This window comes from Penicillium verhagenii, assembly GCF_028828195.1.
Source record: "Penicillium verhagenii strain IBT 33310 chromosome Unknown utg000007l_segment0_segment0, whole genome shotgun sequence".
Taxonomy (NCBI): Eukaryota; Fungi; Ascomycota; class Eurotiomycetes; order Eurotiales; family Aspergillaceae; genus Penicillium; species Penicillium verhagenii.
Window position 1 is genome coordinate 2828545 of NW_026643171.1, and position 24495 is coordinate 2853039.

Below are 24495 nucleotides of genomic sequence, written 5' to 3' on the forward strand. Positions count from 1 at the left end.
TACACCCACCATGGCCCCCAACAAAGTCATCATTTTCGGCGCCACAGGGGCTACCGGCTCCGCAGCAGCCCTGCAAGCCCATAACGATGGCGCCGAGATCTCTCTCGCCGTCCGAGACCCCACCAAGTCCATCCCCACCCTAGCCGGGATCCCGGCCCAAAAAGTCCAAGCGGATCTCACCAAGCCCGACACCCTTACGGCAGCAGTCCGCCAGACCGGCGCAACGGTCGCATACCTCTATGTGATCTTCGGCACAGAAGACCACATGCGCGCAAGCCTTGTCGCCCTAAAAGAAGCCGGTATCACCTTCGTCGTGCTACTGAGCAGCTTCACCGTCAGCGAAGACCCCAGCGCCGCGCCACCCTCCGACGCGATCCCCTACCAACATGGCCAAGTTGAGATCTCGCTAGCTGAGGTCTTTGGAACGAAGAACTTTGTCGCTGTCCGACCTGCTTTCTTTGCAAGCAACGCACTTTGGTTCAAGGACGGGGTTGCGCAGGGTGAGGTGAGGCACGCCAATCCGGATGCGGAGTTCGATTATATTTCGCCGGAGGATATAGGGTCTGTTTGTGGTGGCATTCTGGCGAGGGGTATGTCGTCGGAGAACGTTGTTCCGCTTGTTGGGCAAGAACGACTTACCATTGCCGGTGCTGTGAACTTGATTGGGGAGGTTTTGGGTAAGAAGGTTAAGACGACGAGGATTTCGGGTGAAGAGATGAAGGCGGGGATGATTCAGCATGGGGTTCAGGAGCTTGCTGCGAGATGGGTTGTTAACGATGTCACAATGAATCCTGGAGCTTTTTTTAAGGAGGCTGGGTACCAGCAGGCCTTGGGGAATGTGAAGAGGTATACCGGGAGGGAACCGACAAGATTTCGCCAGTGGTTGGAGGAAAACAAGGGTAGGTTTGAGGTCTAAACATTGAATTGATGGATGTGAAGGGTAGACTGGTGTAACCAGTTGACCATGGTCAACTGGTCTAAAGGGTTAAAAGTTGGTACCTTTGACTAGTACTTTCTTGAGGTATGTACCGAGGTACTGCCCAGCAACATTGAATTGAGTCCTAGGACCAGTTGACCCTAGATACCCACATAGCCGCTATGAAAAAGAAAAATAGTAGAACTTTTAGACCGTTTACATATACATCATTTCTTCGATCAATTGATTACATGTGCCGTTGAACTTCGAGATATGCTTGTGTATGTCCTACTATACTAATGTGTGGGTGTACGTACATACATATGTATATATCCTGATCCAAGGAACGAGTGTCCACATGCGCAGATGATCTCCACCTGGCATCTAAGTATATGTGTACGTCCTAGTAGTAATAGTAGCAGATATGCCAACATTTGAACCCATATGACTGGGTAAGTTTGGGGGGGTTTATGCAGCCCTGGAGGTACATAGTAGATGCTTCTATGCCGCGCGTACCTTAGCGATCGGCAAAATAAGCTACACTGTACAGTTTGCATGGTTCATCTCACCGCCTTGCCTCCATTGCAGCCTCCAAAGTTGGAACCGCGGGTTGATTGTATCCAATTTCCCTTTGCCTCTTGCCTCATCTCTTGAAAGGTCTCTTTTTTCCTTTGACACCCCTCCAATTTCCATACAATTACATTGTTATTGTCTATTTTTTCCCTTGCTCGATTTTCCATCGTCATTTGAACTTTCAGTCCATGACCCACCAGTCCCCAGCCTAGCAACGCTAGTCTCCGCACGGGTCACTCTTCCCCTCAAGAGGGGGCTGGAAACAGTCGGATTGCGCTCGCAGTTTACTACCGGACGTACTTTTTTTCTGTTCCAAAAACTCAATCGTCGCATTTGCTTCAGGGCTTCAATCGCACTCTTACGTACGTCGATCCTATCTATTCGAAATCGCAGACATGGACGAGTTTGCCCAGACTCGGGGCGCCGACGACCTCTTCGACGACGAAATCATCCCAGTGTCAGCAGATGATCAACAAGTGCAGACAGAAGTCGTCGTCATCTCCGAGCCTGAACCCACGCCACCACCGGAGGTTACGCCACCAGAAAAGCAGCCGTCTCCGCGTGGAGAGACTTCACAGCGGGGTGGCAGTTCGCAGCGGGGTGACACTTCTCAGCGAGGCCGTGGACGCGGCGGTCGGCCGAAACAAGGGCGCAGCCTCCAGGACTCCAGATGGGCGGCGGACACAAAGCCTGCAGAGAGTACCCCGCGGAAGAAGACGCCTGTGAATATGCCAGCGTCAGCGCCAAAAGTCAGCCCTGTTGCCACCACCGCAGAGACCACAGACAAGCGAGAAGAGGGGGAGAAGCCACAGACCGCTAATAATGAAGAGGGCAAAAAAGACGCTGCCGCTGCAGCCAATGGCGCCGATGCACCGAAAGTCCCGGCTGTCCGTGGAGATCGAAGCGCAACCGGTGGTTTGAAAAAGGTTAGTGTCGAGAAAAAAGCTCATGTTGACCGTACAAAGTGCTTCTTGACTGACCTGACTAGGTGAAACTTACCGAGGTAGAGCTTGCGAAACGTATCGCCGCCGCTAAAGAGAATGCCATCAAGAAAGCCGCCGCCCATGCCCGCGCTGAAGCTGATCAGGCTTCATTCATGGAGCGCGAGCAGATCGCAGCCAAGAAGCGACGCGAAGAACTCGCAAGTCGACGTGTGATGGATAAGGAGCGTGAGCAGAATCGTCAACGTAAGCTCAAGGCACAGACCGGGCGTGAGTGGGATTCGGAGAAACGCGAAGATGATTATAATCCCCGTGGTGGGGGGAGCCAATACCGCCGGGGTATGCATGGTGGCGTGGCTGGACATGTGCGGCGAGATTTTGATGGGCTGTCAGACGACCCTACAAGCCACGTCACCCCTGGCCGCGGACGTGGACGAGGTGGCCGTGGGGGACGTGGTCGTGGTCCTTCGCGAGGTCCACAGGAACGTTCGTCCTCTAAAGATCAATCCGACCGCCAAAAACCAAACAAGCCATCCATTAATGATGAAGCCGACTTTCCAGCTCTCCCTGTGGGCAAGAAATCGGCGGATTCAGAAGATACTGTGGAAGCATCCGAGAAACCAGCTGCGGCTGTCAAACTACCCCCGTCAATGGAAAGCCTTGAATCTACAATGTCCCCGGTGTCTGGAAGCTGGGCAGATCAAGTTGAGGAGTGATTGACTCTACTACTGCTCTTTATCTCAGCTTTTATACTCCGACTTTCATGAATTTCTTTTGTTTTGCATTGCTCACGACACGAAAAAAAAAACACTGTTCTTACCTTATGCTTTGCAACTTGATATCCCCATCGTGCATCGTCTCCATGAACCTACATGCTGTCAATACATTCCGCATCCTGAATACATCTGCCTGGATCTATCACTCCTACTTACTGCCAAGCTTTGCAGCTGAGCATATTTTCATCGATTTTTGTGGAATCTTCGAGGTAAAACATACGTAGTCAACTGCGGGGCAACTCGTTCCATTAAACCAAGCAAGGTGACAAGCTTCGTAACCTTCGCTCATTCTTGGCGGTTCATTAGTTAAATACAGTGAGTGGCTGGTTCGTTTCTCTCAAGCTAGTACTGGAAAAGAGGCACGAATCCAGGATCAAATTTCGGCTGAAAGGACTGTTCACGTTGGAACAAGTTTCACCAAGGTCGTGGATCTTCCGTCGCTTTTACTCCGTACTTCAGCCACCTACGGACAACAAACATCCATCTCTCTACCCACTGGCAAGTACCCACTTACCTGATCAAGCAAGGTCAAAATGAAGTGCCGTGAGTCCATGACGGCTGACGCTCTAAGGAAAAGGTCCTGAAGTTACTCCGTAGATAGTCTACGCATACAGAGTACCAGGAACCTTGTTAGTGCACTAGGCCTCCGAGGTATGCATAATGCGACGCGTCCTCATCGACTCTCCACCATCTAGAGGCCAAAGAAGACGGTGCGTCAATATACCAAAATGCAACCCTCCGCTGCTCATATCAAAAGGGTTCAGTGAAAGAATATACGTTTTTTTCTTCAAACATGTACTATCTACTCCGTATGGAGTCCCTTGACACCCTTAAAACACCACACCAAGTGGATACAATCTACCACAGTGGCTCAAATCTCCGATCGTCCTGCTCGAGGATGGGCGGAAAATGGCCGATGAAAGGGTCAACTTGCAGTCCTTTGCTGGTCAACGTGGCGTGAGCCTAGGAACCACGGTCGTCCAGGGGCCGGCAGCTCCACTCTTTTTGCAAGTCAATTAACATCGGTTACGCACTCTCCGAGCTCTCCCCCGATTTTGATAACTTTCTTGCGCAGTTAGACTATGCAGATCCCAAGCCAAGCCGGACATGATTTTACCCGATTCGCGTCCTCGCCCAACTTTGAATCTTAGTCTGATTTTATCAAGGAATCACAAGCATAGAATGACTCCACTATTGACTGAAAGAGTTCGTCATTGGCTGATCAACGTTTCCACTGATCTTGTTCTTTACCTCATAGTTTAAGCCCTTGATTACTTTATTTTCCCTGACGAAACAACGCTCCCACTGCCGTAAACGTTGTTTGACCCTGAACACGCGTACCCGGCAAATTTTCCTGTCCTGTCATATTCCAAACATGTGGCCTAGCCTTGGCGCCGTGTTTGGACACAAGATGACGACGCCAGGAGAGCTCGCAGAGTCCAGGAGGAGCCCGTGAGCCACCTCTGGTTCGGTTTTCATGGTTTAGTACTCAATCTATGCGGGAGATCAGCGTGGGATCAACCAATTTCCCCCAAACAGGAAAATTGGCCGTGTTCCTGACCTTGGCTAGTCGTTTGGGATAAACGGGCCCATAGACTGCGCAAAGACTTATAAGAGCGAGTCTTGTCTGCTCGTGATCTACAGAGCATATTTTCCAAGTCACTCTTTAGAAAACATTCACTCCTTCTACATATCTGATTCACCATGCGTCTCCAGACAGGCGCCTCTGCCGTGGCATTCGCCGCTGCGGCCAGTGCTACCTCCCTCAGTGACGTGTGCACCGTTTCCAATGTGAAGTCTGCTCTGCCTTCCAACGGCACTATCCTGGGCATCAACCTTGTCCCTTCACTGTCCACCGCCAACACCGCCACCAGTGACTCCTACAGCTACTGCAATGTCACTCTGACCTACACCCACCCCGGCAAGGGCGACACCGTTGTCGTCAAGTACGCCCTCCCCGAGCCCTCCGACTACAAGAAGCGTTTCTACGTTGCTGGAGGTGGTGGTTACGCTCTGAGCTCCGACTCTACCGGTGGTCTAGAGTATGGCGCCGTCGGTGGTGCTTCCTCTGCTGGCTACGATGCCTTGGACGGTACCACCTACGACGAGGTTGCCCTTTATGGAAATGGCTCTATCAACTGGGATGCCACTTACATGTTCAGCTACCAGGCGTTGGGTGAGTTGACCAAGCTTGGCAAGTACTTCACCAAGGGCTTCTATGGCCAGTCTGCCAGCTCTAAGCTCTACACCTACTACGAGGGTTGCTCCGATGGTGGCCGTGAGGGTATGAGCCAGATCCAGCGCTACGGAGACGAGTATGACGGTGCCATCACCGGTGCTCCCGCCTTCCGCTACGGTCAGCAGCAGGTCAACCACCTGCTCCCCAACGCTGTCGAGCACACCCTCGACTACTACCCTCCCCCCTGTGCCCTGGCCAAGATCGTCAATGCCACCATTGCTGCCTGCGATCCTCTCGACGGCCGTACCGACGGTGTCATTGCTCGTAGTGACCTGTGCCAGCTGAACTTCAACCTCACCTCCATCATCGGCGAGAGCTACTACTGCGCCGCTGAGACCGCCAGTTCTCTCGGATTCGGCTTCAGCAAGCGCGCCGAGGGTAGCACCAGCTCCTACCAGCCCGCCCAGAACGGCACCGTCAATGCCAATGATGTCGCCGTGGCCCAGGGCATCATCGATGGTCTCCACAACAGCAAGGGTGAGCGCGCCTACCTGGCCTGGCAGATCGGATCCGAGTTCTCCGACGCCGAGACCCAGTGGAACAACAACACCGATGCCTGGGAGCTGGATATCACCTCCCTCGGCGGTGAGTTCGTCGCCAAGTTCGTCGAGCTCCTCGACCTCGATAACCTCTCCTCCTTCGACGGCGTTACCTACGATACCATGGTTGAGTGGATGAACACCGCCATGGTCCGCTACATGGATTCCCTGCAAACCTCCCTCCCCGACCTCACCACCTTCCAGCAGTCCGGCGGTAAGCTCATCCACTACCACGGAGAGCAGGACCCCAGTGTCCCCACCGCTTCTTCCGTCCACTACTGGCAGTCTGTCCGCGACATCATGTACCCTGGTCTCTCTGGCTCCAAGAGCCTCGCTAAGCTCCAGGACTGGTACCAGCTTTACCTTGTTCCAGGTGCCGCTCACTGTGGAACCAACGACCTCCAGCCCGGTCCTTACCCCGAGGACAACATGGAGATCATGATCAACTGGGTTGAGAACGGTGTTAAGCCTTCGCGTCTCAATGCCACCGTCTCTTCCGGTGATTACGAGGGCGAGACCCAGATGCTGTGCCAGTTCCCCAAGCGTCCTCTCTGGAAGAACAACTCTACCTTTGACTGTGTCTTCGATAAGGCTTCTTACGACAGCTGGACTTACGAGTTCCCTGCCTTCAAGGTCCCTGTGTACTAAGCGCTAGATGCAGACCTGTGAATCTATTTATCGTGATTTATAGTTGGAGTGACATGTGTTGCTTTACTTTCTTTTCTTTTTCTTTGGAGACTGCCTACCACGGATACTAGCTAGGCTATTGAGTCGAATTTTCTCTTTCATGGATATACTTTTATTTTAATTGAAGTGAATTATCACCGACCAATATAACCAACCCCACTTTTTTTTTCTTGAGAATTTTGTTCGTCTACTAGGGTACTCAAACTTGGAATGTTGAGTCGGTCGGACTTTACATAGATTTAAGGTGTAAAGAATGTAACGTAGAAGAACTCTGGAATAGGTCCAGCGGCTTCAGCCTTCCACATGGAAAGTGGATCCAGGGGTTTAGTTGGGAACTTAAGCATGACGACTGGAATGTCAATTCCATCGACAATCTATGATTGAGACCCTTGATTATCTTGGAAATATTGGTTCAGATATCGAATCCTACCAAGGTGTCCTAAGGTTAGATATCATGGCGTGGGAGAGAGCAAAGTTCTGACAACCGCAAGTAACCGACCATGGAACGACTACTGGCAAATCATTTGAACTTTTGGATAGCCTACAATTGTAAGTCGACGAGGAGATTTTTTCATGAATGCATAACGTCATGTCTATTCGTGTGTATCTAAGCGCGTATCGATTCCCGTGGGAAAAAGATAATAAAAAAAATTCAAGAAAAGCACATTTACTTTTTTGGGAACCTTTGATCAAGGTATGGAAAAGATGTTCTTCAAAAAGAATAAATCACAATGAATGAATGAGAGGATAAAAGTGGATGTAGTATCGACATCATCGGCACACTTAAATACCAAGATCCAAGATGAAAGCAGCGCTGGAAGCGCAGCTGAGAGTATCGACATCATCGGGCATCTGGTATGACTCAGAGCAGTCGGCATCACCAGCATCACAGGTGACAGTAGTGCACGAGGCATCGTTGGAGGTAACAGCGAAACCGTATTGGACAAACAGGGAAGTCTTCTCCAGGTTGATGGAAGACATATCCCACCAGATAGTCTCGTCCTCCTTGGTGTACTCGAACTGCAGGACGGAAGACTCATCGGTGGAAGTGGACATCTTAACGGAAATACCACCGCCGTCGGAGTTGATCTGCCAGTCCTCGTAGTAGTGGTCACCGGACTCGATGGTAACCATGTCCTCGCTGACGTTGGAGGTGGTCCAGAGGTAGACGGTCTCGGAAAGGTTGTTGACGACCTTGACACCGGAGCCGCCGGTAGCAGTGGCGGTCTCGACAACGTCGGAGGTGGAGCTGGCGACGACGGAAGAAGAGGTGGTCCAGGTGGAGCTGGCGATGGGGGTAGGCTGGACAGTAGCGGCCGAGCTGGTGGAGGGGACCTGGACGGCGAGCTGGACGATGGAGGCCTCGCTAGTGGAGGTGGGGACCACGACGGCAGCCTCGGTGGAGGTAGCGGCGGCGGCAGTGGTGGTAGCCTCGGCGACAGCGGCCTCGGGGTGGATGGTGACCCACTCGATCTCGGTGACGACGTCGACAACAATGTCACGCTTCTCGTGGTGGTGAGCGTGGCCGTGGGGGTGGGCCGAGACCAGACCGGTCAGGGCGGCGAAGCCAAGGGCAGCGATGACGCGCATAGTGAATGAGTTTGGGGTTTTTGTGAGATCTTATTTGGAGATCAACAGGGGTTGAACAGTTCAATTGTTTGAACTGGTGGGTATCGAGGATAAAGAATTGGATCGAAAGGGACCGGTCAGGTTGAGCGTCTGTTCTACAGACAAAGAGCTGGGTTGGATAAGGATTGGATATTGAAAGTAGGCTCAGCCTCGATTTCAATGGGATTCAAATGAATGAGGGACCGGGGATTCGGATCGAAAGATGGACAGTAGGTGAGGAAGGAAAGAAAAAAGAAAGGGTCAAAAGGGAAGAAAGTCGTCAGCTCTTTATGTTCGGGGTGGAGAAGAGCGCGCCCCCTCTCTCTGACCAAAGAAAACCTGAAACACACAAAAGGGAAATTTACCCAAAAAAAAACATCATTTTCTCATTTTTCTTATTTTTCTCATTTTCTCCCTTCTTTTCCTCCTAAAAATATAAGTACGCGCTCCAATTCGTTCTAATCTATTCAACTGATCCACTAATGGGGCCTCATCTTGACAATCTAGACGCCATAAGCCTTTCTACGCCCCATCTGGTTCCTGAGTTCCCGAGATCGCTCAAGAATTATGGTTGGCCCGGACTTTCAGGGGGGCCTGCCTGCCTAACGGTCCTCTTCCTTATTATTCGCTGGAGGATCCAGGAACGTATCTGAATGGAGACAATGGAGATCGGACCTCCACCGGTTTTGGGGCGCTCGGGTCGTTCAGGAACCACTTAAAACCTCGGTGAGAGCGCGAGTTTTGGGAGATTTTGGGGGAAGATTTGTTTGAAAGTGGAGCCCAATCAGGAATCATGGACGTTGATTCAGTGAATTTTCACGCAAAAGAAGAAAAGATGACTCGTCATTGTTCTTCTCTGTGGGGAACCGGACTTGTGCGAGCCCTCTCACCCGCTTATCGGATGTCGAGCCCCGCCTCCATCACGGGCCTGGCCAATATTTTTGGAAGTTTCGCTTACCGAGATGGTTTTATACAGGTCGTATGGGGATCCAACAGAGGGAGTATACGAGAGATAAAATGAGATAAAATGAGGTGAGATAAATAAATACACAAAAATGACAAGTTTGGTTATTATTCGGGAGGTCAACCAGACGTGTCGGATCCCCGGGACATTCGCCATGTGTCAATCTCATGCAGACTGTAAGGTTCAGGTACTCAGGTACCGGAATACCCTGCGAGGGGCGTCCATGGAATAGAGTGGTCTGGATCCACGAATCGCATTGCACTCAAAGTCGGTCAAAGTCAAGAGTTGGTGCGGTGGCAACTGAACCTTCCTTGTAGTGGATCAACATACGATCGTCGCCCAATCATGTGAGTTGGGTTCCTGAACGCACAGGCAACCCATGGCTGACCGATCTGAGGTTGAATTTTTTTTTTGTACTTTTTACCCTACGTTCCAGGCTTTCTCTTTTTATTTTGCATTATATAGGTCGATTCTGTCCAATGATCAATGCAGCTTCTACTCGCTTAGGGCTGAACATGTACAACTGTATGAAAAGTTGGATTGAGGGGTTTTTTGGAATGAAATTTGCCTCTGATGAACATCTGAGTCAACTATTTCTCCCATTACTAATAGTATACACAAGAAAGGGGGGGAAATCGTTTCTCCTGCCAAGGCTTTCCTATTACTTAGCTTACAAGTCGCCATACAACTTGGAGAAATCAAAAGAAATAATCGAGCTTATCTTGGAATTACCGTCGTAATGCATCTATCGCATTTGCACACTATTGATTCCCAAGTCCTTTCGTATAACCTTGGCCACGTCACGAGCGGGAAGTCTTTCCATTCGATCCACCGCACCCATGTCACCGGGTAAAGTCAGCCAGAAGGCATCAGAAAAAGAAGAAAAATGATTAGGTTGAGTCACTCGAGAGTAGAGAGGTCAGGGAATTGCCAACGCATAATTAACAGCGTGTGGCAATGCTGGTTCCTGTCAGGGTTGATGCCTGACGGAGAAACGAACGGTGAACGGCAGACACCTCATCCGAGAGCTTCGGCCGGGAGGTACAGTCATATTGTTGTCTGCCGACTACTCCCGTATTCATTGTACACTCTCACGGCCACGAATACATTCATCGGAGTGGATCGGTTTTTCTTGGATTTGAAATTGGGCATAGAGTGTACGGGACGAATTGACCACCCGTTCTACGTACTCGGTCTATGCTTGATTACGTTCTTCCCCCTGAGAGGGGTCATGTATGTGTGTGCATCTACTAGCCTGAAGCGAGGGTATTTTCATTAGCCTCCTAGTCTAGTTGATTTTTCTTCGGCAATCCTGCTTCTTACGATTTCATTAGCACTCCGTACTGTATAGTTAACAGTGATATATTTGATTTCTCAGGGGAAAGGTCTATCTATACATATCACTCATCCGCTGACTTGAAGTTGCCTACCACTGCTAGACATGTTATTTTTCATGAAAAGCCTCCTGTGGGAGATCATTCTTTCGCTTGCCTATAGAAGAAGAAGGTCAACGCCATTCCCATGAAAACCTACTCAGGTACTTTCCGGATACCGCGGCATTGACTTGCCACTTGGAAATTCCATACGCCAGGTGCCTTCCGGCAGCTGCTCTCACAAGATCTCACAGTTTCCAACGCCACAGAGCATCGAAGTTCGAAGCCATACAATATACACATGCCCAGATGGCATGTCCAACTAGCTAATCCAACCGTTTTGCTATACAAGTTTTACTAACCCAGTTACCCCTTTCCAGCCATGCCTGCAGTTCCGAGGTCACTCTTGATAACTGCCACCGACAATTTAGCCAAGCACCCTACCTCCAGGCTCCATCCCATCTCTCCTTCCTTTTCTGTCACGCATTCACGCCTTCTACAATCTACTTTTTCTTTTTTTTTTTCACTGGTATGAAAGTTTAAGGTGGATTCAACCTCCAGTGTACGGAACATCTACAATAGGAAGTTTGAAGGGCAATCACGGTGCACGGGGGCAAAAATTATTATTAGCACACGCTAGCTCGCGACCTAACCAAAACAACCCACTAATGTTTTCTCAACCTTCTAAGCCTCAATTTATATGAGGCAGCCTAGCGCTGAAAATAGGTGCGCAAAGTCTATATCTGCTCCGAGACACTTTTGGCTGTTGATCGCTGAGATGCCTGCGATCTTCAATGTTGTTGGTTGTTCCACATGCACATGTGTGCAGCCAAGGTTCCCTTTTTCCGAATTGTGCAAATTGGCCAGTTTACTTAGCCTTTGATGATGATTATGAGGCCTACAAAAGTACAAGTCCTCAATCAAGTATTCATCAATCAATGGCTCTGCCCAAGCCTTCAGTAACGTTGAAACTATAACACCCGATTATTCTGCATACGTTCTCCCTACTAGTAGATATTCGAATTCTTCTACGTTTCATGGCAGAAGCATGCATGTGTAGGCGGCTTTGAGAACTTTTCTTTCTTCACCACCACGTGCTATCAAGACTTGCTATCAACTGCGCGATGACCAGTCACTTGAGGGCTGTTTCCAGCAAACTGTGACGGTTATCATGCGAACATTTGAACGTTCAATGTATCATAAGTGCCAGTGGTTCTTTTTTTCATTTCTTCGTTTTCCCTTTTTTTCCTGTTTGTATGTTTCGTTGGTCTTCAGATACGAAAATCTGTGCAAGTCAGGCCTTTACAGGCTCCCTAAACATCTTCTTCCATCGCTCCATGTCACGAATCACCTTAAGCCCATTTCCATCTGACCCATTTCCATCTGCTCAATTACTGCTCAGAACAGTCAAAAGAGGCAGCATTCATCTTGACCATAGCCGCGTTCGCATTCAAGACCTCCGTAGTGATCTTCCGTGCGGCTGTGTCCAATTGAACGGCAGATTTATCGAGTGATGTGATGAGGAAACTCAGGTCCCCTATATGGCCCTTCATCGAATTTCGATGGTTGCGCTGTACCATCATACAATTCACTTTGAAGTTGATCTCAGAAGCAATGAGGCAGAGCCCTTTTGCCTCTTCCATAAGTGGGGCTACCGACTCAATGATACCGGTAGAGGCTGCGCCCATCTGAGAGAACGATTGGTCTTCCTCTCCCTTCTGGGCCCAAAATTCCCCGAGCTTTGTACACAGACTTTTCAGTTCTTCCTGCAACTTCTTTCCATCGTCGTCCGCTGTAGGCTTTTCATTGTCGTCTTTCCAACAACCGGTATGCTCAATGCCATTCCACTGATTCCAGCAGTTGGGTCCTTCACTGAGAGGGTCGGTGTCCTTCCAAGTTTGATTTGCCTTGGAGTCGGTTTCATGAAAGTCGCTGTCACAGTCGCCCCAACATTTGCAGTCAGAACGTTCTGTAATGGGATCAGTACCTTTTCATATCGTAACGTTATAGGCTCAGGGGTTGGAACACACCAGAATCAGAACCAGCGTAACTCCAGCTGTAATTTTTCTTGGGACACTTCTTCTTGTGTGGTTTGGAGTCACGTACCGGAGACGCATCTATAAAATATGCAGAATATCAATATCTGTTCAAATCATAGCAATGTCAGGGATTGAAACTTACCTCCGCCATCCCAAGCGTGCAGGGACCCGTGGGAAATCTTTTGGGTCATGATTGGGTTCCGCGTTCTCCTAGGGGGAAAACGTTAAGTGAAAGCCCGAGGGGTGTGAGTGGTAGAGAAGGAGTAGTGAAGATCGATAACTTGTCAGGATGATGGAGGAGAGAGATAGGTCAAAGAAATAGTTGGAAGCTTTTGTGTTGTCGACAGAACCGAAAAGACAAGAGCTGCCAAAGTTTGAGCGAGAGAGGTTGGCAAAAACCTTGGAAAGTCAGAAGTGAATATTTGCAGTGACGAAAGGAGTAAGACACGAACCCTGAACAAGGTAAGAAACAATTCGATATTGAAAGGTGCTAACTTGGTAGTAGGAGCCAGTCTTCAATGGAAAGAGACAGAGATGATTGAGAATAAAAAAAATCACTATTCAATGTTGTCTCCCTTTACCATATGTATATTATCGCCCTTTATTGCTAAGCAGCGCTATTGTAACACAAAGAAGTATTAGATTACTTCTTTTTGCGAGGTCTAAAAGAAATGAACAGGATCACATTGTGGAAAAATAGCATACAAATCAAGTCGTTTCATCCTGCTAGATGCTTTAGTCCGTTTTCCCCACCTCAACATTCATCAATTGGACAATTCAAAAGAACATTCGCAACACCCTCAATACCATCTAGTGAAGACGGCGGGGAACATGATCTTATTTCGAAAGAGCCTTCATGCGAGTGAAAAAGTCAAGAGTCTTGTCACTAATCTTATCGAAAGCCTGCACGCAACGTTCATCCGCTCCTTCGAGAAACTCCTTCTGGAAATCTCTCATGTCCCTGGTAATCTCAGCTCTCAAAGTACGAAGATCCGAGATTTCCTTGTCCTGGTCCTTAAGAGCCTCCAGCACAGGGGCGTTGGACTTCAGAAGTGGCTTTGGCTTTGGGCTCCAGGGCTTTGTGGGCTTTGTGGGCTTGGTGGGCTTGGTGGGCTTGGTGCTAAATGAACATCGGTGGCCAAACCTCTCCCAATGACAGTTCGCGCACTGCTTAACTCCATCAACACGCACGCAAAAGGCAAACGGGCCACAAGATCTGCGACAGTGCTTGCACATTTTATCCGGATCCATGATCGCCTCTCCAACACATTGCATTACCGCAGCCTCCACATTTGTCAGGCTCGCGTTTATGCGGTTGAAAAACCTTTCAGCGTTCCAAAGGTTCTTGTACCTCTCCCTGATCACTGGCTCATTGACGGGTCTCATCTTTAAAATTCTTTCAAGGAGTTGGCCACGTAATGTCTGACCATGCATCCCCGTTCCGAACTGGAAAGGCGTTTGAGTGATAAATCGTGCCCAGTCTCCTGGTGCCACGGACCCTGGCGCCGGCAGGCCTTCAGGCAACGCGATACCCTGTGAAGCTAGTTGGGCATAGCCCCTATTGATCTCAAATTAGAATTCATCTGCGCAGCATCACGTGAAAAAGGCAGTCCATACAGCATCAGAATCGAGTGCGCAGTACTTGAGGCGGGCGAAGTATTGTCTTTCATGGTTTCCGGTGGTGTGATGAATCTCTGGACGTGAGGGCTTGTCTGCTCTGCGAAATCCTTCACAATAGGCAAAGAATCAGTAACACCGGAACTGGATTTGTCAGTACGAAAATATCAGATAGACGGAAAAGAGATATACTCAGTCATGGTGATGGTTCGAGGAGAAGAAATATTGAAGTGAGATTGTGAGAAGGTATAGGGTGAAAGGTGGGAATGGGAAAGAAGAGAGAGATGGGAGAAGAAGAACAACAAAAGACGATTGAGAAGAAACGTGAACTTTTGAACCTTGCAATATGTAACTTTCAGTTTGAATGCCGCCTAGGTAGAGCCTGATATGACTCAAACATGCATGTGGTCTTCAAACCTTTCTGGAGATGCAGGCTATTGACATGAATATGGATTTACATAAGTCAGAGCCAAGTGAAGATTAGCTTTATTGGCTCCACGAAGCTCTGTCACCAGGTACTAGTATCCAAATGTACCCTTCTCGAGTACTGAGCATACTATTTACACCAATTTGTGTCTCGGATATTGAGTCTACTAGTACTTAGGTATGCCTTCACAGGGTAGTAGGTGACAAGATGTCTGGAGTTTTTGCTTTTCTCAGTGCTCGGGATTATTCCTACATGTGGATGTACCATGTACGCTTGCATAAATTCATTGCACCGTAGACATCTGGATACGTGCAGTCTCAAGGATTCGGTGTTGTATATACTTCCTCGTTTATATACAACTTTGAACAACCTTCTTGGATTTTAGAACTTTCCACAGTCCTCAGTGAGCACTGAGAAAGTTCTATCTCGGCTACATGTAGTATCCAGCTTCTTTTGTTATATTGACTGTAGGTGACTTTCAATGTTTTCTTGCAACATTTGAATGTTTTCACCTTGTCTGTCAAACACCCAGAATTTCAACTGGCTCCTCACTTTGCCCATCGGAGGTCACCGTGGAGATCATCGTTCGATCTGGAGCATCGGTAGAGCTCGGCTAATGACTGCCGTGCCAACCGAAAAACTGGCACCTCATTCGTGTGACTAAGAGAAACCCCATAACTACAGTCAACTAATGAACGGGCCCCCACTGTGGAGGATCGGGGTAAATCCCCGTCTTTAAAAGGGTCTAGTTGTCCTAAATGCACCTTGGGGTGGTGAGTGAAGGAAAGGTTACGAATATGACAGAGAAGATAACCCCAGGAGATGAAAACAGTTCCCGGCGACAATTTACAGCAACAGAGCCGAAAATCGACACTCAACACAATGAACTCGCCAAACCAAAGATCAATGGCGGTTTGCAGGCCTGGCTGGCTGTGGTAGCTCTGTTTTGTGTATTTGTTAATTCATGGTCGGTTTTCATTTCTGTTTTCAACCCATCTGCTGTTCACGACGTTAATGGACTCATAGGGGAATCCTCACAACCTATGGCGCCTTCCAGGAGTATTATGAGACTAGCTTGTTGTCTGGCCAATCACCTTCGGCGATTTCTTGGGTGGGAAGTATCCAAGCGACGCTGATCCCGATGGTCGGTATAGTTTCGGGCCCATTGGTTGATTCGGGATATTTGCGCCCATTGATTGTGACCGGGAGTTTCTTCACGGTGTTTGGGTTGATGATGACCAGTCTTGCCACCGAGTACTATCAGGTAATGAATAAACGAACACTGTGGATGAGACGAGATGAGCGTCACTAATAGTACTTCAGATCCTTCTAGCGCAAGGCTTCTGTATCGGGTTGGGTGGCGGCATCTCCTATATCCCAGCGCTGACAGTGGTGTCAACAAGCTTCACTACCAAACGCCCCATCGCGATCGGATGTGCGTCAATTGGATCAAGTGTCGGCGCTGTCATATTCCCCGTGATGTTTCGCCAGCTTCAACCCAGAATTGGCTTTCCGTGGGCAGTGCGCTGCATCGCTTTTGTAAGCCTTTTGATGGCCATCATCGCCTGTTCAATCCTCTGTCGCCGGCCGGGCCATCAATCTCGAGCACGCAGCCTCATCGACTGGACGGCGTTCCGTGAGCCTCCATTTATGCTTTTCGCGGTGTCGCTTACATGCGTTATGATGGCTTACTACGTTCCAATCTTCTATGTCGCCTCCTACGCTCGGACAACCGTGCATACAACGACCAGTCTTGCTTTCTACATGGTCGCTATCGTTAACGGATCATCTGTCTTCGGGCGCGTTTTTCCCAATTTGCTCGTTGCATATGTGAAGCCAATTTTCATTTTGGTGTTCTGTGTTGCCGCCTCGGCTGTTGCCATGTTCACTTGGATTGCCGCCACCAACATTGCTGGATTTATTGTGTGGGCCTGCTACTGGGGAATTCTGAGTGGCGTGCTTGTGACAGCTCCGACTTCTATTGTTGCACATCCTGTCTTCTGTCCAAACCCCAGCTATATGGGCACTCGCCTAGGCATGATGTGGGGGATTTCGTCGTTTGGTGCGCTGGCCGGGTCACCGATTGCCGGAGCATTGATCAATCTTGACACGGCTTATTTTCTACGGGCCCAGGTCTTTGCGGGGTGCATGATGATGGGAGCTATCCTATTACAATTTTGGCCAGTATTAAAGGTGATCAGATATGATCGTGATAATCCTCGTTGACACTTGAGATCGGTCAACTTTTTAAAGCCTAGAGAGATCCATAACCAAAACTTTCGCATCAACCGATATTTGTAATTTGTAATTTGTTTCAATTTTCTAAAAGTACTAGTATGATGGGCAGCCGTCACAGAGCTGTCCCCACTCAGACGTAACGGGCCCTTGAGAGTCAGATATGGCTACCCCATATTTCATTTCAAACTTAGAGGAGCCCGATCGATTGCTGCGTATTGACCGGGCTTATTTTAATTCGCAACTCTTGAATCTTATGAAAACTATGACGGAGCAGGGGCCTGTGTTCATCTTGGTTGCTGACTGAGCTGAACTTTTGCCCAATAACAACATGGATGTTCAAAGCTCATAATGACTTCATTTGGGTGGCTCGATCCAAGATTCCAAATAACCATGATATCAAAGGTCTTTGAGATCAGGTATGATTAGGGGAAAGCTTGAAATTTGCCATCACGGCTTTCTGGAAAGTTTACATGTACCAAGCTTGAATACTATTTCCTTCTTCTTTCCTAATCTTGACCCCACTTACTATTTCTTAAGCAATACAATCTAACATTGATAAATTCGATCAATATTCTACACTGAATATGCCCGAGTCTCCTATCCACAATCATCCTGCCACCTCCGTCGCCGGCGGTACCAGCGCCACACCCACCCCAGCCAACAATGTAGGGGGAGGTTCCGGCTGGGGAGATGTCGGTTTCAAGAAAGGCGGATTTCACGAAGGTGGGGGGCCAGATGCAGCCGAGGAGCCTCGTCAGGGATGGGGCCATGTCGATGTATGTCATTCACCTTAAGACTCACTATCCGAGGCAAATTACTCACTCACCATCTCCGAATCAATAGCCCCCAAACGCACGTGGAACAATGGGAGAAGCACTTGGTCTGCAAGAGCAGAAGACTCATGCCAAATACCATTTCCTGAGCCGTGCAGATGATGCCGCTGCTAGCACCAAGCCGATGAGTGCACATGGTGAACCGACGTGTGCCAGTGAAGATCATAGCTTTATGACCCATAAGCCTGGCGGCTCGGACACTATGCCTGGCTGGGGCACTTTCAGAAATGTGCTTGGAGCGTAAGTATGTAGGTACACATACGATGACTGACAGTCATCTTTCACGAGTGCCTCAAGTTGCAACATATATATGAAATTATGGTGGCGGCTAAAGACAGGTTTCAAGCCTTCACCCTGGGGCTCCTGGGCAAAATGATGTAAAATACTAGTAGGAATGAATCACGAAAATAAACAATTGTAGTTATGATTGAGAAATGAAATTGAGGAACAAAATTGAGAATATCCAGCTGAAGCCATCAGGAGATAAAGGAAGTTCACATACATACTCTCATGAAAAGCAGTGTTATGATTGCTCATAACTTTGAGGCTGTAGCTTCAAGTGCTATCGATCGTCGCGCCTCACCGCCTTCCTTGGCGCCAGCATCAAAAAACCCTCCGGCCTTCTACTTTCCCAATCCACTAAAGAGATCTCGTCACCTTCAATTATCGTATCGTGTTGACGCATTTAATCATGGCGGCGGAACAGAGAAAATTGCTTGAGCAGCTTATGGGCGGTAAGTCACTCCCCGCGTCGGAGCATTCGTCATTTCAGCTTCAAATAAGCAACTCCAGCAAGTCTGCCGAATCAAGCTAACGTCAACCTTCTGTCTAGCGGACCAACTCATTGGAGCCAGTGCCCATGGTCGCAATTCCCAGCTTTCAATCACAGACGCCAAGGTCTGCCGCTCCTACCTCGTTGGCACCTGCCCGCACGACCTGTTCACCAACACCAAGCAAGATCTTGGCCCATGCCCGAAAGTACATAGCGAGGGATTGAAAACCGAGTACGATGCAGCTTCAACAGCAGAGAAGGCGAAATGGGGCTTTGATTTCGACTACATGCGCGATATGCAAAAGTACATTGATGACTGTGACCGGAGGATCGACACGGCCCAACGCCGACTAGAGAAAACCCCAGATGAGATCCGACAGACGAACGACCTGGTAGGCTTTGGAAATGGAAACCAGTGTACACGTTTGTGACAGTACTAATTTTTTCCCCCTCTCGCTATAGCTCAAGCAAATCGCAGACCTCAACAACACAATTAACACCGGCCTCCTGGAGGTCTCCGTTCTCGGCGAAACAGGCTCCGTCGCAATGGCCATGAATGAAATGCATAAGGTCCGCACAACTAAGCACCAGAAGGAGAGTGCTGAACGCGACCTCAAGAACCTGCAGGATACCTCTGGTCCCTCCGGCCACCAGAAGCTTCAAGTTTGCGACGTCTGCGGCGCCTACCTCAGTCGGCTGGACAACGACCGTCGACTGGCCGATCATTTCTTCGGAAAGATGCATATGGGATACTCGGATATGCGCAAGACTTGGAAGAAGCTTAGCACTGAGCTGAAAGGTCGCGCACCCCCCGTGCGTCAGCACGAAGAGGAAGATCCCTACAGTGCAGGTGGTCGCGCAAACGCTGGCCGTGGTCCACGATATGGTGGGGGCGGTGGTGGAGGTGGAGGATACAGACGCCGGGGTGGTGGTGGACGATGGTGATTGGTTACTCAAATTCCTTTTGAATGATGTGGTGCTTTTAATCTGGTATTTTTTGCATAGCGCAGGCGTTGTTCCATGGAAAATGCTCGGCAATGGGAAGTTATTTGCCATGTGCTCAATATCCCCCTGTCTTATCTCATACATTATCTCCATGTTTATGAAAAGATATGATCTTCAATGTCACGTATTCTGTAATAATAATTATAGCTCGCAGAGTGGGATGTATTGATAGCAATCCACCTAGTAGGTTTAGAGAGGGAGTCGGGGCGTACGAAATAGTAATCTCTGGAGGAGAAAAGTGATGTTGCTCACGTCTATAATGGTAATTGAAGAAGATTAAAATGGCACAGACTACGGCATTTCATTTCTTCTTTAAAAAAGTGCAAAGTCTTGGCTATCTTGTATTGGTATCCCATATCCTTAAATCCCTCCTCAGGGGCATAACGGCCCGACCCCTATCGGACAGCTGCTCGCCCACAGAAACCCATATTGATAATAAAAGAACTGTACAGTACAAATGTAGTGACATTATGTCGTAAAATAGATCAGGCGTGGCCATTTGCCTGGGTGTCGAAGAGTGCCTGCATCAGGGTTTCATAGTTCGCAGCAGCGGCGGGTTGGCGAATCAAGATGTCACGCACAACATTCAACTGCGCGGTGTCGACGTTGGGGGCGGTTTTAAGGAGCTGTTGAATGGCAGGTGAACTCACTGCCTCTGCACCAAGAACCTGCAAAGCTGCAGGCATGCCTATGAGGGTCATTGGGTAAGCCGGAGGCGGAAGCTGCTGCGGCCTCTGACCTTGGTGAGCACCGGGGGCGTTAGGGTTAAAAACGGGAAATTGCCCAGTGGCGATAGTGTGTTGAGGTGTGTTACCAGCTGCGGTGAGGGGGCTGGCAGATGCTGCTGGCTCCATGCTGGGCTGGTGAGAGGGGGGTTGGACGGAGGGAGGATTCGACTCGCCAGTTTTGACGACGAAGACAATGAGAAGGATACGCTCTTCAATGAGACCATCGCCTAAATTGGTGTTTTCAAGAAGGTTGATGAAGTCCGGAAGCTTGGTCTCGCCCTTTTCGAGGGGAACGATGTAGGTGTCTTTGACAGCGGAGAGTGGGTGTTTGCCAATGACACCGTAGCGTTGGCGGTTGTAAAAGTAATTGAAGAGTCTGTTAAAACCGTCACGATCCTGTTCGCCACTAGGGCTACTGATCGCAATAACAGAGACATCGGTTGATGAGCTCCATCGCAAACCGCAAAGATAATTGTTGGCACGTGCAACATCAATTCGGCCATCTACTAGCAATGTCTGAGGTGCTAGTTGGCTCCAGGGGATCCGACCACTGAGTTCTGCACCGCAAACATGTTTCGCGGAGGAAGCAAACTCAGCCACAGGTGCCATGCTAACTTTACCTCGCCAGACAACTCCCTCGTCGGAAAACTCCTGTGGCGAATATGGCGGGGAATCGGGCTCATCCTCTTGCAGCATTCGATCGATCTCAGCATCTGCCTGGATTTTGCCGCGAGGAACAGGCTCACGAATATTGGGAGCAACCTCTGGAAAGACATGGTCGCCATGTCCGACATCTGAGGGGTGACCTTGACCGTGTCCCTCGCCCTTAATCTGGGACAACTTCGGGGTGACCGGACTCTGGTTTCCGGGGCTGTTCTCGGCATCAGTTGCTCGACGCGGTACGGTAGAGAAGACAGATTCAGCCGCAACATTGTGAGTTTCATCCTCAACCAGTTCTTCTCCTTTATGTGTGCGACGGATTCGCGGACCTTGCTCCTGAATAATGATGTGCTGTCGGTCTGCTTCTCGCTTAATCTCCGCATCCTTTCGCTGTAACTCTTCGCTGGCCATATCCTCAGACTTCATCATAGACAGTGTATCAGATGAGACGCTACCTACGAGTAAACGATCTCGCAGAGAAGAATTCTTCTTTAAGTTGAACAGGATCGCTCGTAATTGCGACTTATATGCTTCAGTAGGCTCCCCTGATCCTTCGCAGAGGTTCTGATACATGGCACCCTCGACAGAGAGACCGAGTTGCCGTGCGGTTTCTTCCGCCGACTGCCCATCAGGCAAGGAAAAGGGAGCATTCTTCTGGGCCGCGGCAATTTGGTCTACAAAGAGTTTGATGAGAGCATTGGCGGCACTCTTGCGAGCGGGCATTCCAAGCTCTTCCACACTGCCAACAGCAGGAGACTCGGTCTTGACCTTGGGAGCGACTATCGTAGCAGAAGGTGGGGAGATTCGTTGCTGCTTCACTTGGGGTCCCTGTGTTTGGCAAATTAGCACTTCGATTGTCAATGTATTACGGACAGAGCACGTTCTTACCGAATCGGCCTCTAGCTCTGCACTCTCCTCCAACTTGCGTTTGTTGGTACTAGACCTTCGTGATTCCCCAGTGTGTCCATTCTTCTCTGGCTCAAGCGATACAGACGCGGCGGTAGTGGGAGAATGCGCAGGACCAGGTGTTGCTGATGTTCCAGTGCGAGCAGGGGTGCTGGCCTCGGTCTTGCTCTCGCTGGGTCTGCTCTTCCGGCTGCTACCCTTCTTACCCTTCTTGCGCTTGGATTGCTTTTCCTCGGCCTCCTGCCGCCGACGCTCCGCAAGCTCTTCCCAAGGCTTTTCCCCCTTGGCGATCTTTTCCAGCAAGACTTTGTGGTTTTCGGGTCGACATTGTTCGCAATAGTATTGATCCGGCTCAGCGCCTTTGGCGAATACTAGGCCCATGCAATCGTTGTGCTGCCATGCTGAGCAATCGTCGCAACAGATCATGTCACGTTCCACATCCTCCTCTTCTTCGTACTCGCCACAAATGCATCGAATGATTTCTTCCTCATCTCCTCCGTCTTCGCTAGGTCCCGGGGTAGGTTCGGCGGAGGCTTTGCTGCCAGACTTTTCTTTGGGGCTCTTGCCTTTGCCCTTCTTAGATGGGGCGTCTGGCAATTCGAGGTTTTTGTGCTGGCCTTTGGTGGCTCGACCCGATCGGCGTGGTTCATCTGGCATTGTGATTAGCGGGTTATTCAGGCGCTGTCGATTTCCGCCCCCCGGTGATTCCCCAATAAAGACTTGTGTATGAGGAAGCACCTGGGTGAAGATTGGTGTACGATTGCTTACCAGCCATGACACAGACGTGGGCTAAGGTCACCCGAATGTACTACACAGCGCGATCCAAAGGCAATAAAGATAACGATAAAGGCTGTTTGTTCAACAGATGTGCGCGTGCCCCAGCAGTCGCAAAAAGTCTCTACGGGCTTCAAGAGGGGCTAAAGTAATACACAAGACAGAAAAAGACGCCGCACAATAGCACAGTGTAGGCAACGGTATTACTTGATCACCAACACCGATCCTCCAGCTCTGCTCGAGAACCACTGTGTAGTACAGTGGCAGGAAGTAATGCGCTGGGATGTATTGAGATGTATCTCGTCGTAGTTTGCGATCCCTTGCTGCGCGTCAGTCGCGACTCCTAATCTTGAGCGGGGTCGCGTGCGGTGTTTGAAGTATCGGCGCTTTCAGTAGCGATTCCTGAAAGAAGAGGGTCGCAAAATTTAAATCAGCAGCATGCGCCCTAGCAAATAGCACGCGAGCGATGATATGGGGTTGGTTGGAAAGAAAGAAGGATGGAATGTGAACGGAACACAAGAGAAACCACGGAGTGGGAGAATGAAATCAGTGGCTTTGGTTGCTGATGTCAGCCAGTCACGTGGCTGGGAGCCAGAACGCAGGGAATCAATCTACTTTATTGCTTCAGACCGAAGCTTCTCCAGGTTCCCCACTCTTCGCAAAAGGCAAAATCCACTTTGCAAAACAACTTCAAACTTCTTTTAGTTCCATTTTCTCTGTATTTCTCTATCTCCTCATTTTGGTATTCTTCTTATCAAACCCCTCGCCGATCTCCTTTTTCAAAACCATGGCGGATGTCCGGTCACTGCTTCGAAATGAACTAGCTTCGCGCAAGGGCACGTCGCCAAACACTACTGGAAATCGTGTCACGAAAAAGCGCAAGGTCGACAACAGTGATGGAGTGATGCGAAAGAAACTACGTTCTACAAGCTTGGAATCGGTCACCCAATCAGAAATGGTAGCGGATCCCTCACCTAGGAGTGTCGATGAGACTGTGACGAGTGAGGTATTAGAGCCCGTGGAGGAGGATGGCATCGCCGGTCCTGATCTTCCACTGGAAGAAACTGAAGAAGATGCTGCTTCAGCTTTACAACCATCGGACAAAGTTACAATAGCCTCGGTATCTGCACAAGAAGTTACCGGGGCGGTGGATGAAGACGAGTGGGCCGCATTCGAACGCGAGGTAGCTGAACCAAGCCGAATGCCAGAGGAATCGGCTGCCGTTGCCGCCGCAGCCACAATATCTGCCGCGCCCGTATCTGCAGATGAGATTGCAGCGCAACAGGAAAGAGACACTGCAACCACATCACGAGCTCGCGATGCAGAGTTGGAAGGTGTCCGCGAGGACGCAGCGCGGTTCATGGAAGAGGAATTTGATGAAATGGATCAACTCGAGGAACGGGTCCGCAGACTCAAACATATGCGTGAAGAACTGCGAGAAAAACGTGCTCGCGATGAGGCTCAGGACCGCCCTATGGTTTCGGAGGACCCACACGCAGGCGAGAGCGAAAGTGATGACGATGATGAAGATGAAGATTGGGATGATTGGAGATTCAAATGATTTATGTGGAACGAGAGCAAAACTTTTTTGAAAAAGGGAAATCGGTCTTTTCTGTTAATCTACAATGATACCCTCGAAAATTGAAGCATGGTTGTGATTAATCCTGCAACCTTAGAACATTTGAACGCAAGAATGTGTCAAAGATCAATTTCATCTACGCACATGTGCGTAGTGTCACAGCGTTTATACCACGTACAATTACGCAAGTACTCCATGATGATGATGAAGGGAAGGGGGGGATCTGAGGGTTTGAAACAATCTACTCAAGTATATATCAATCAATTTATGAGTTCTTGTTAAATTTAGACCCCAATCTCGG

The 24495-nt window shown here is 49.4% G+C and overlaps 11 protein-coding genes across 11 annotated transcripts; 7 read left to right on the forward strand and 4 right to left on the reverse strand.

The window, feature by feature from the left end:
• Positions 1-10: 10 nt before the first annotated feature.
• N7466_007713 (uncharacterized protein) lies at positions 11-916 on the forward strand (the record flags this gene model as incomplete). The annotated part of the gene is made up of 1 exon (XM_057167102.1): positions 11-916. One exon carries the CDS (start codon positions 11-13, stop codon positions 914-916), a length of 906 nt encoding a protein of 301 aa, XP_057020143.1.
• A 968-nt stretch (positions 917-1884) lies between these two features.
• N7466_007714 (uncharacterized protein) lies at positions 1885-3146 on the forward strand (the record flags this gene model as incomplete). The annotated part of the gene is made up of 2 exons (XM_057167103.1): positions 1885-2415; positions 2478-3146. 2 exons carry the CDS (start codon positions 1885-1887, stop codon positions 3144-3146), a joined length of 1200 nt encoding a protein of 399 aa, XP_057020144.1.
• Positions 3147-4910: 1764 nt separating this feature from the next.
• N7466_007715 (putative tannase) lies at positions 4911-6632 on the forward strand (the record flags this gene model as incomplete). Its single annotated transcript, XM_057167104.1, has 1 exon — positions 4911-6632. One exon carries the CDS (start codon positions 4911-4913, stop codon positions 6630-6632), a length of 1722 nt encoding a protein of 573 aa, XP_057020145.1.
• An 822-nt stretch (positions 6633-7454) lies between these two features.
• On the reverse strand, positions 7455-8261 carry N7466_007716 (Secreted thaumatin-like protein calA; the record flags this gene model as incomplete). Its single annotated transcript, XM_057167105.1, has 1 exon — positions 7455-8261. One exon carries the CDS (start codon positions 8259-8261, stop codon positions 7455-7457), a length of 807 nt encoding a protein of 268 aa, XP_057020146.1.
• A 3746-nt stretch (positions 8262-12007) lies between these two features.
• On the reverse strand, positions 12008-12846 carry N7466_007717 (uncharacterized protein; the record flags this gene model as incomplete). The annotated part of the gene is made up of 2 exons (XM_057167106.1): positions 12008-12603; positions 12798-12846. 2 exons carry the CDS (start codon positions 12844-12846, stop codon positions 12008-12010), a joined length of 645 nt encoding a protein of 214 aa, XP_057020147.1.
• Positions 12847-13492: 646 nt separating this feature from the next.
• N7466_007718 (DUF3716 domain-containing protein) lies at positions 13493-14472 on the reverse strand (the record flags this gene model as incomplete). Its single annotated transcript, XM_057167107.1, has 3 exons — positions 13493-14213; positions 14273-14416; positions 14465-14472. 3 exons carry the CDS (start codon positions 14470-14472, stop codon positions 13493-13495), a joined length of 873 nt encoding a protein of 290 aa, XP_057020148.1.
• A 1024-nt stretch (positions 14473-15496) lies between these two features.
• On the forward strand, positions 15497-16925 carry N7466_007719 (putative MFS monocarboxylate transporter; the record flags this gene model as incomplete). Its single annotated transcript, XM_057167108.1, has 3 exons — positions 15497-15666; positions 15726-15963; positions 16023-16925. The coding sequence occupies 3 exons, from the start codon at positions 15497-15499 to the stop codon at positions 16923-16925; spliced, it is 1311 nt and encodes a 436-aa protein (XP_057020149.1).
• A 596-nt stretch (positions 16926-17521) lies between these two features.
• N7466_007720 (uncharacterized protein) lies at positions 17522-18014 on the forward strand (the record flags this gene model as incomplete). Its single annotated transcript, XM_057167109.1, has 2 exons — positions 17522-17713; positions 17781-18014. 2 exons carry the CDS (start codon positions 17522-17524, stop codon positions 18012-18014), a joined length of 426 nt encoding a protein of 141 aa, XP_057020150.1.
• A 447-nt stretch (positions 18015-18461) lies between these two features.
• On the forward strand, positions 18462-19487 carry N7466_007721 (LUC7 domain-containing protein; the record flags this gene model as incomplete). Its single annotated transcript, XM_057167110.1, has 3 exons — positions 18462-18504; positions 18603-18934; positions 19005-19487. The coding sequence occupies 3 exons, from the start codon at positions 18462-18464 to the stop codon at positions 19485-19487; spliced, it is 858 nt and encodes a 285-aa protein (XP_057020151.1).
• A 545-nt stretch (positions 19488-20032) lies between these two features.
• N7466_007722 (uncharacterized protein) lies at positions 20033-22498 on the reverse strand (the record flags this gene model as incomplete). The annotated part of the gene is made up of 1 exon (XM_057167111.1): positions 20033-22498. One exon carries the CDS (start codon positions 22496-22498, stop codon positions 20033-20035), a length of 2466 nt encoding a protein of 821 aa, XP_057020152.1.
• A 904-nt stretch (positions 22499-23402) lies between these two features.
• Positions 23403-24176, forward strand: N7466_007723 (uncharacterized protein; the record flags this gene model as incomplete). The annotated part of the gene is made up of 1 exon (XM_057167112.1): positions 23403-24176. One exon carries the CDS (start codon positions 23403-23405, stop codon positions 24174-24176), a length of 774 nt encoding a protein of 257 aa, XP_057020153.1.
• Positions 24177-24495: the final 319 nt, after the last annotated feature.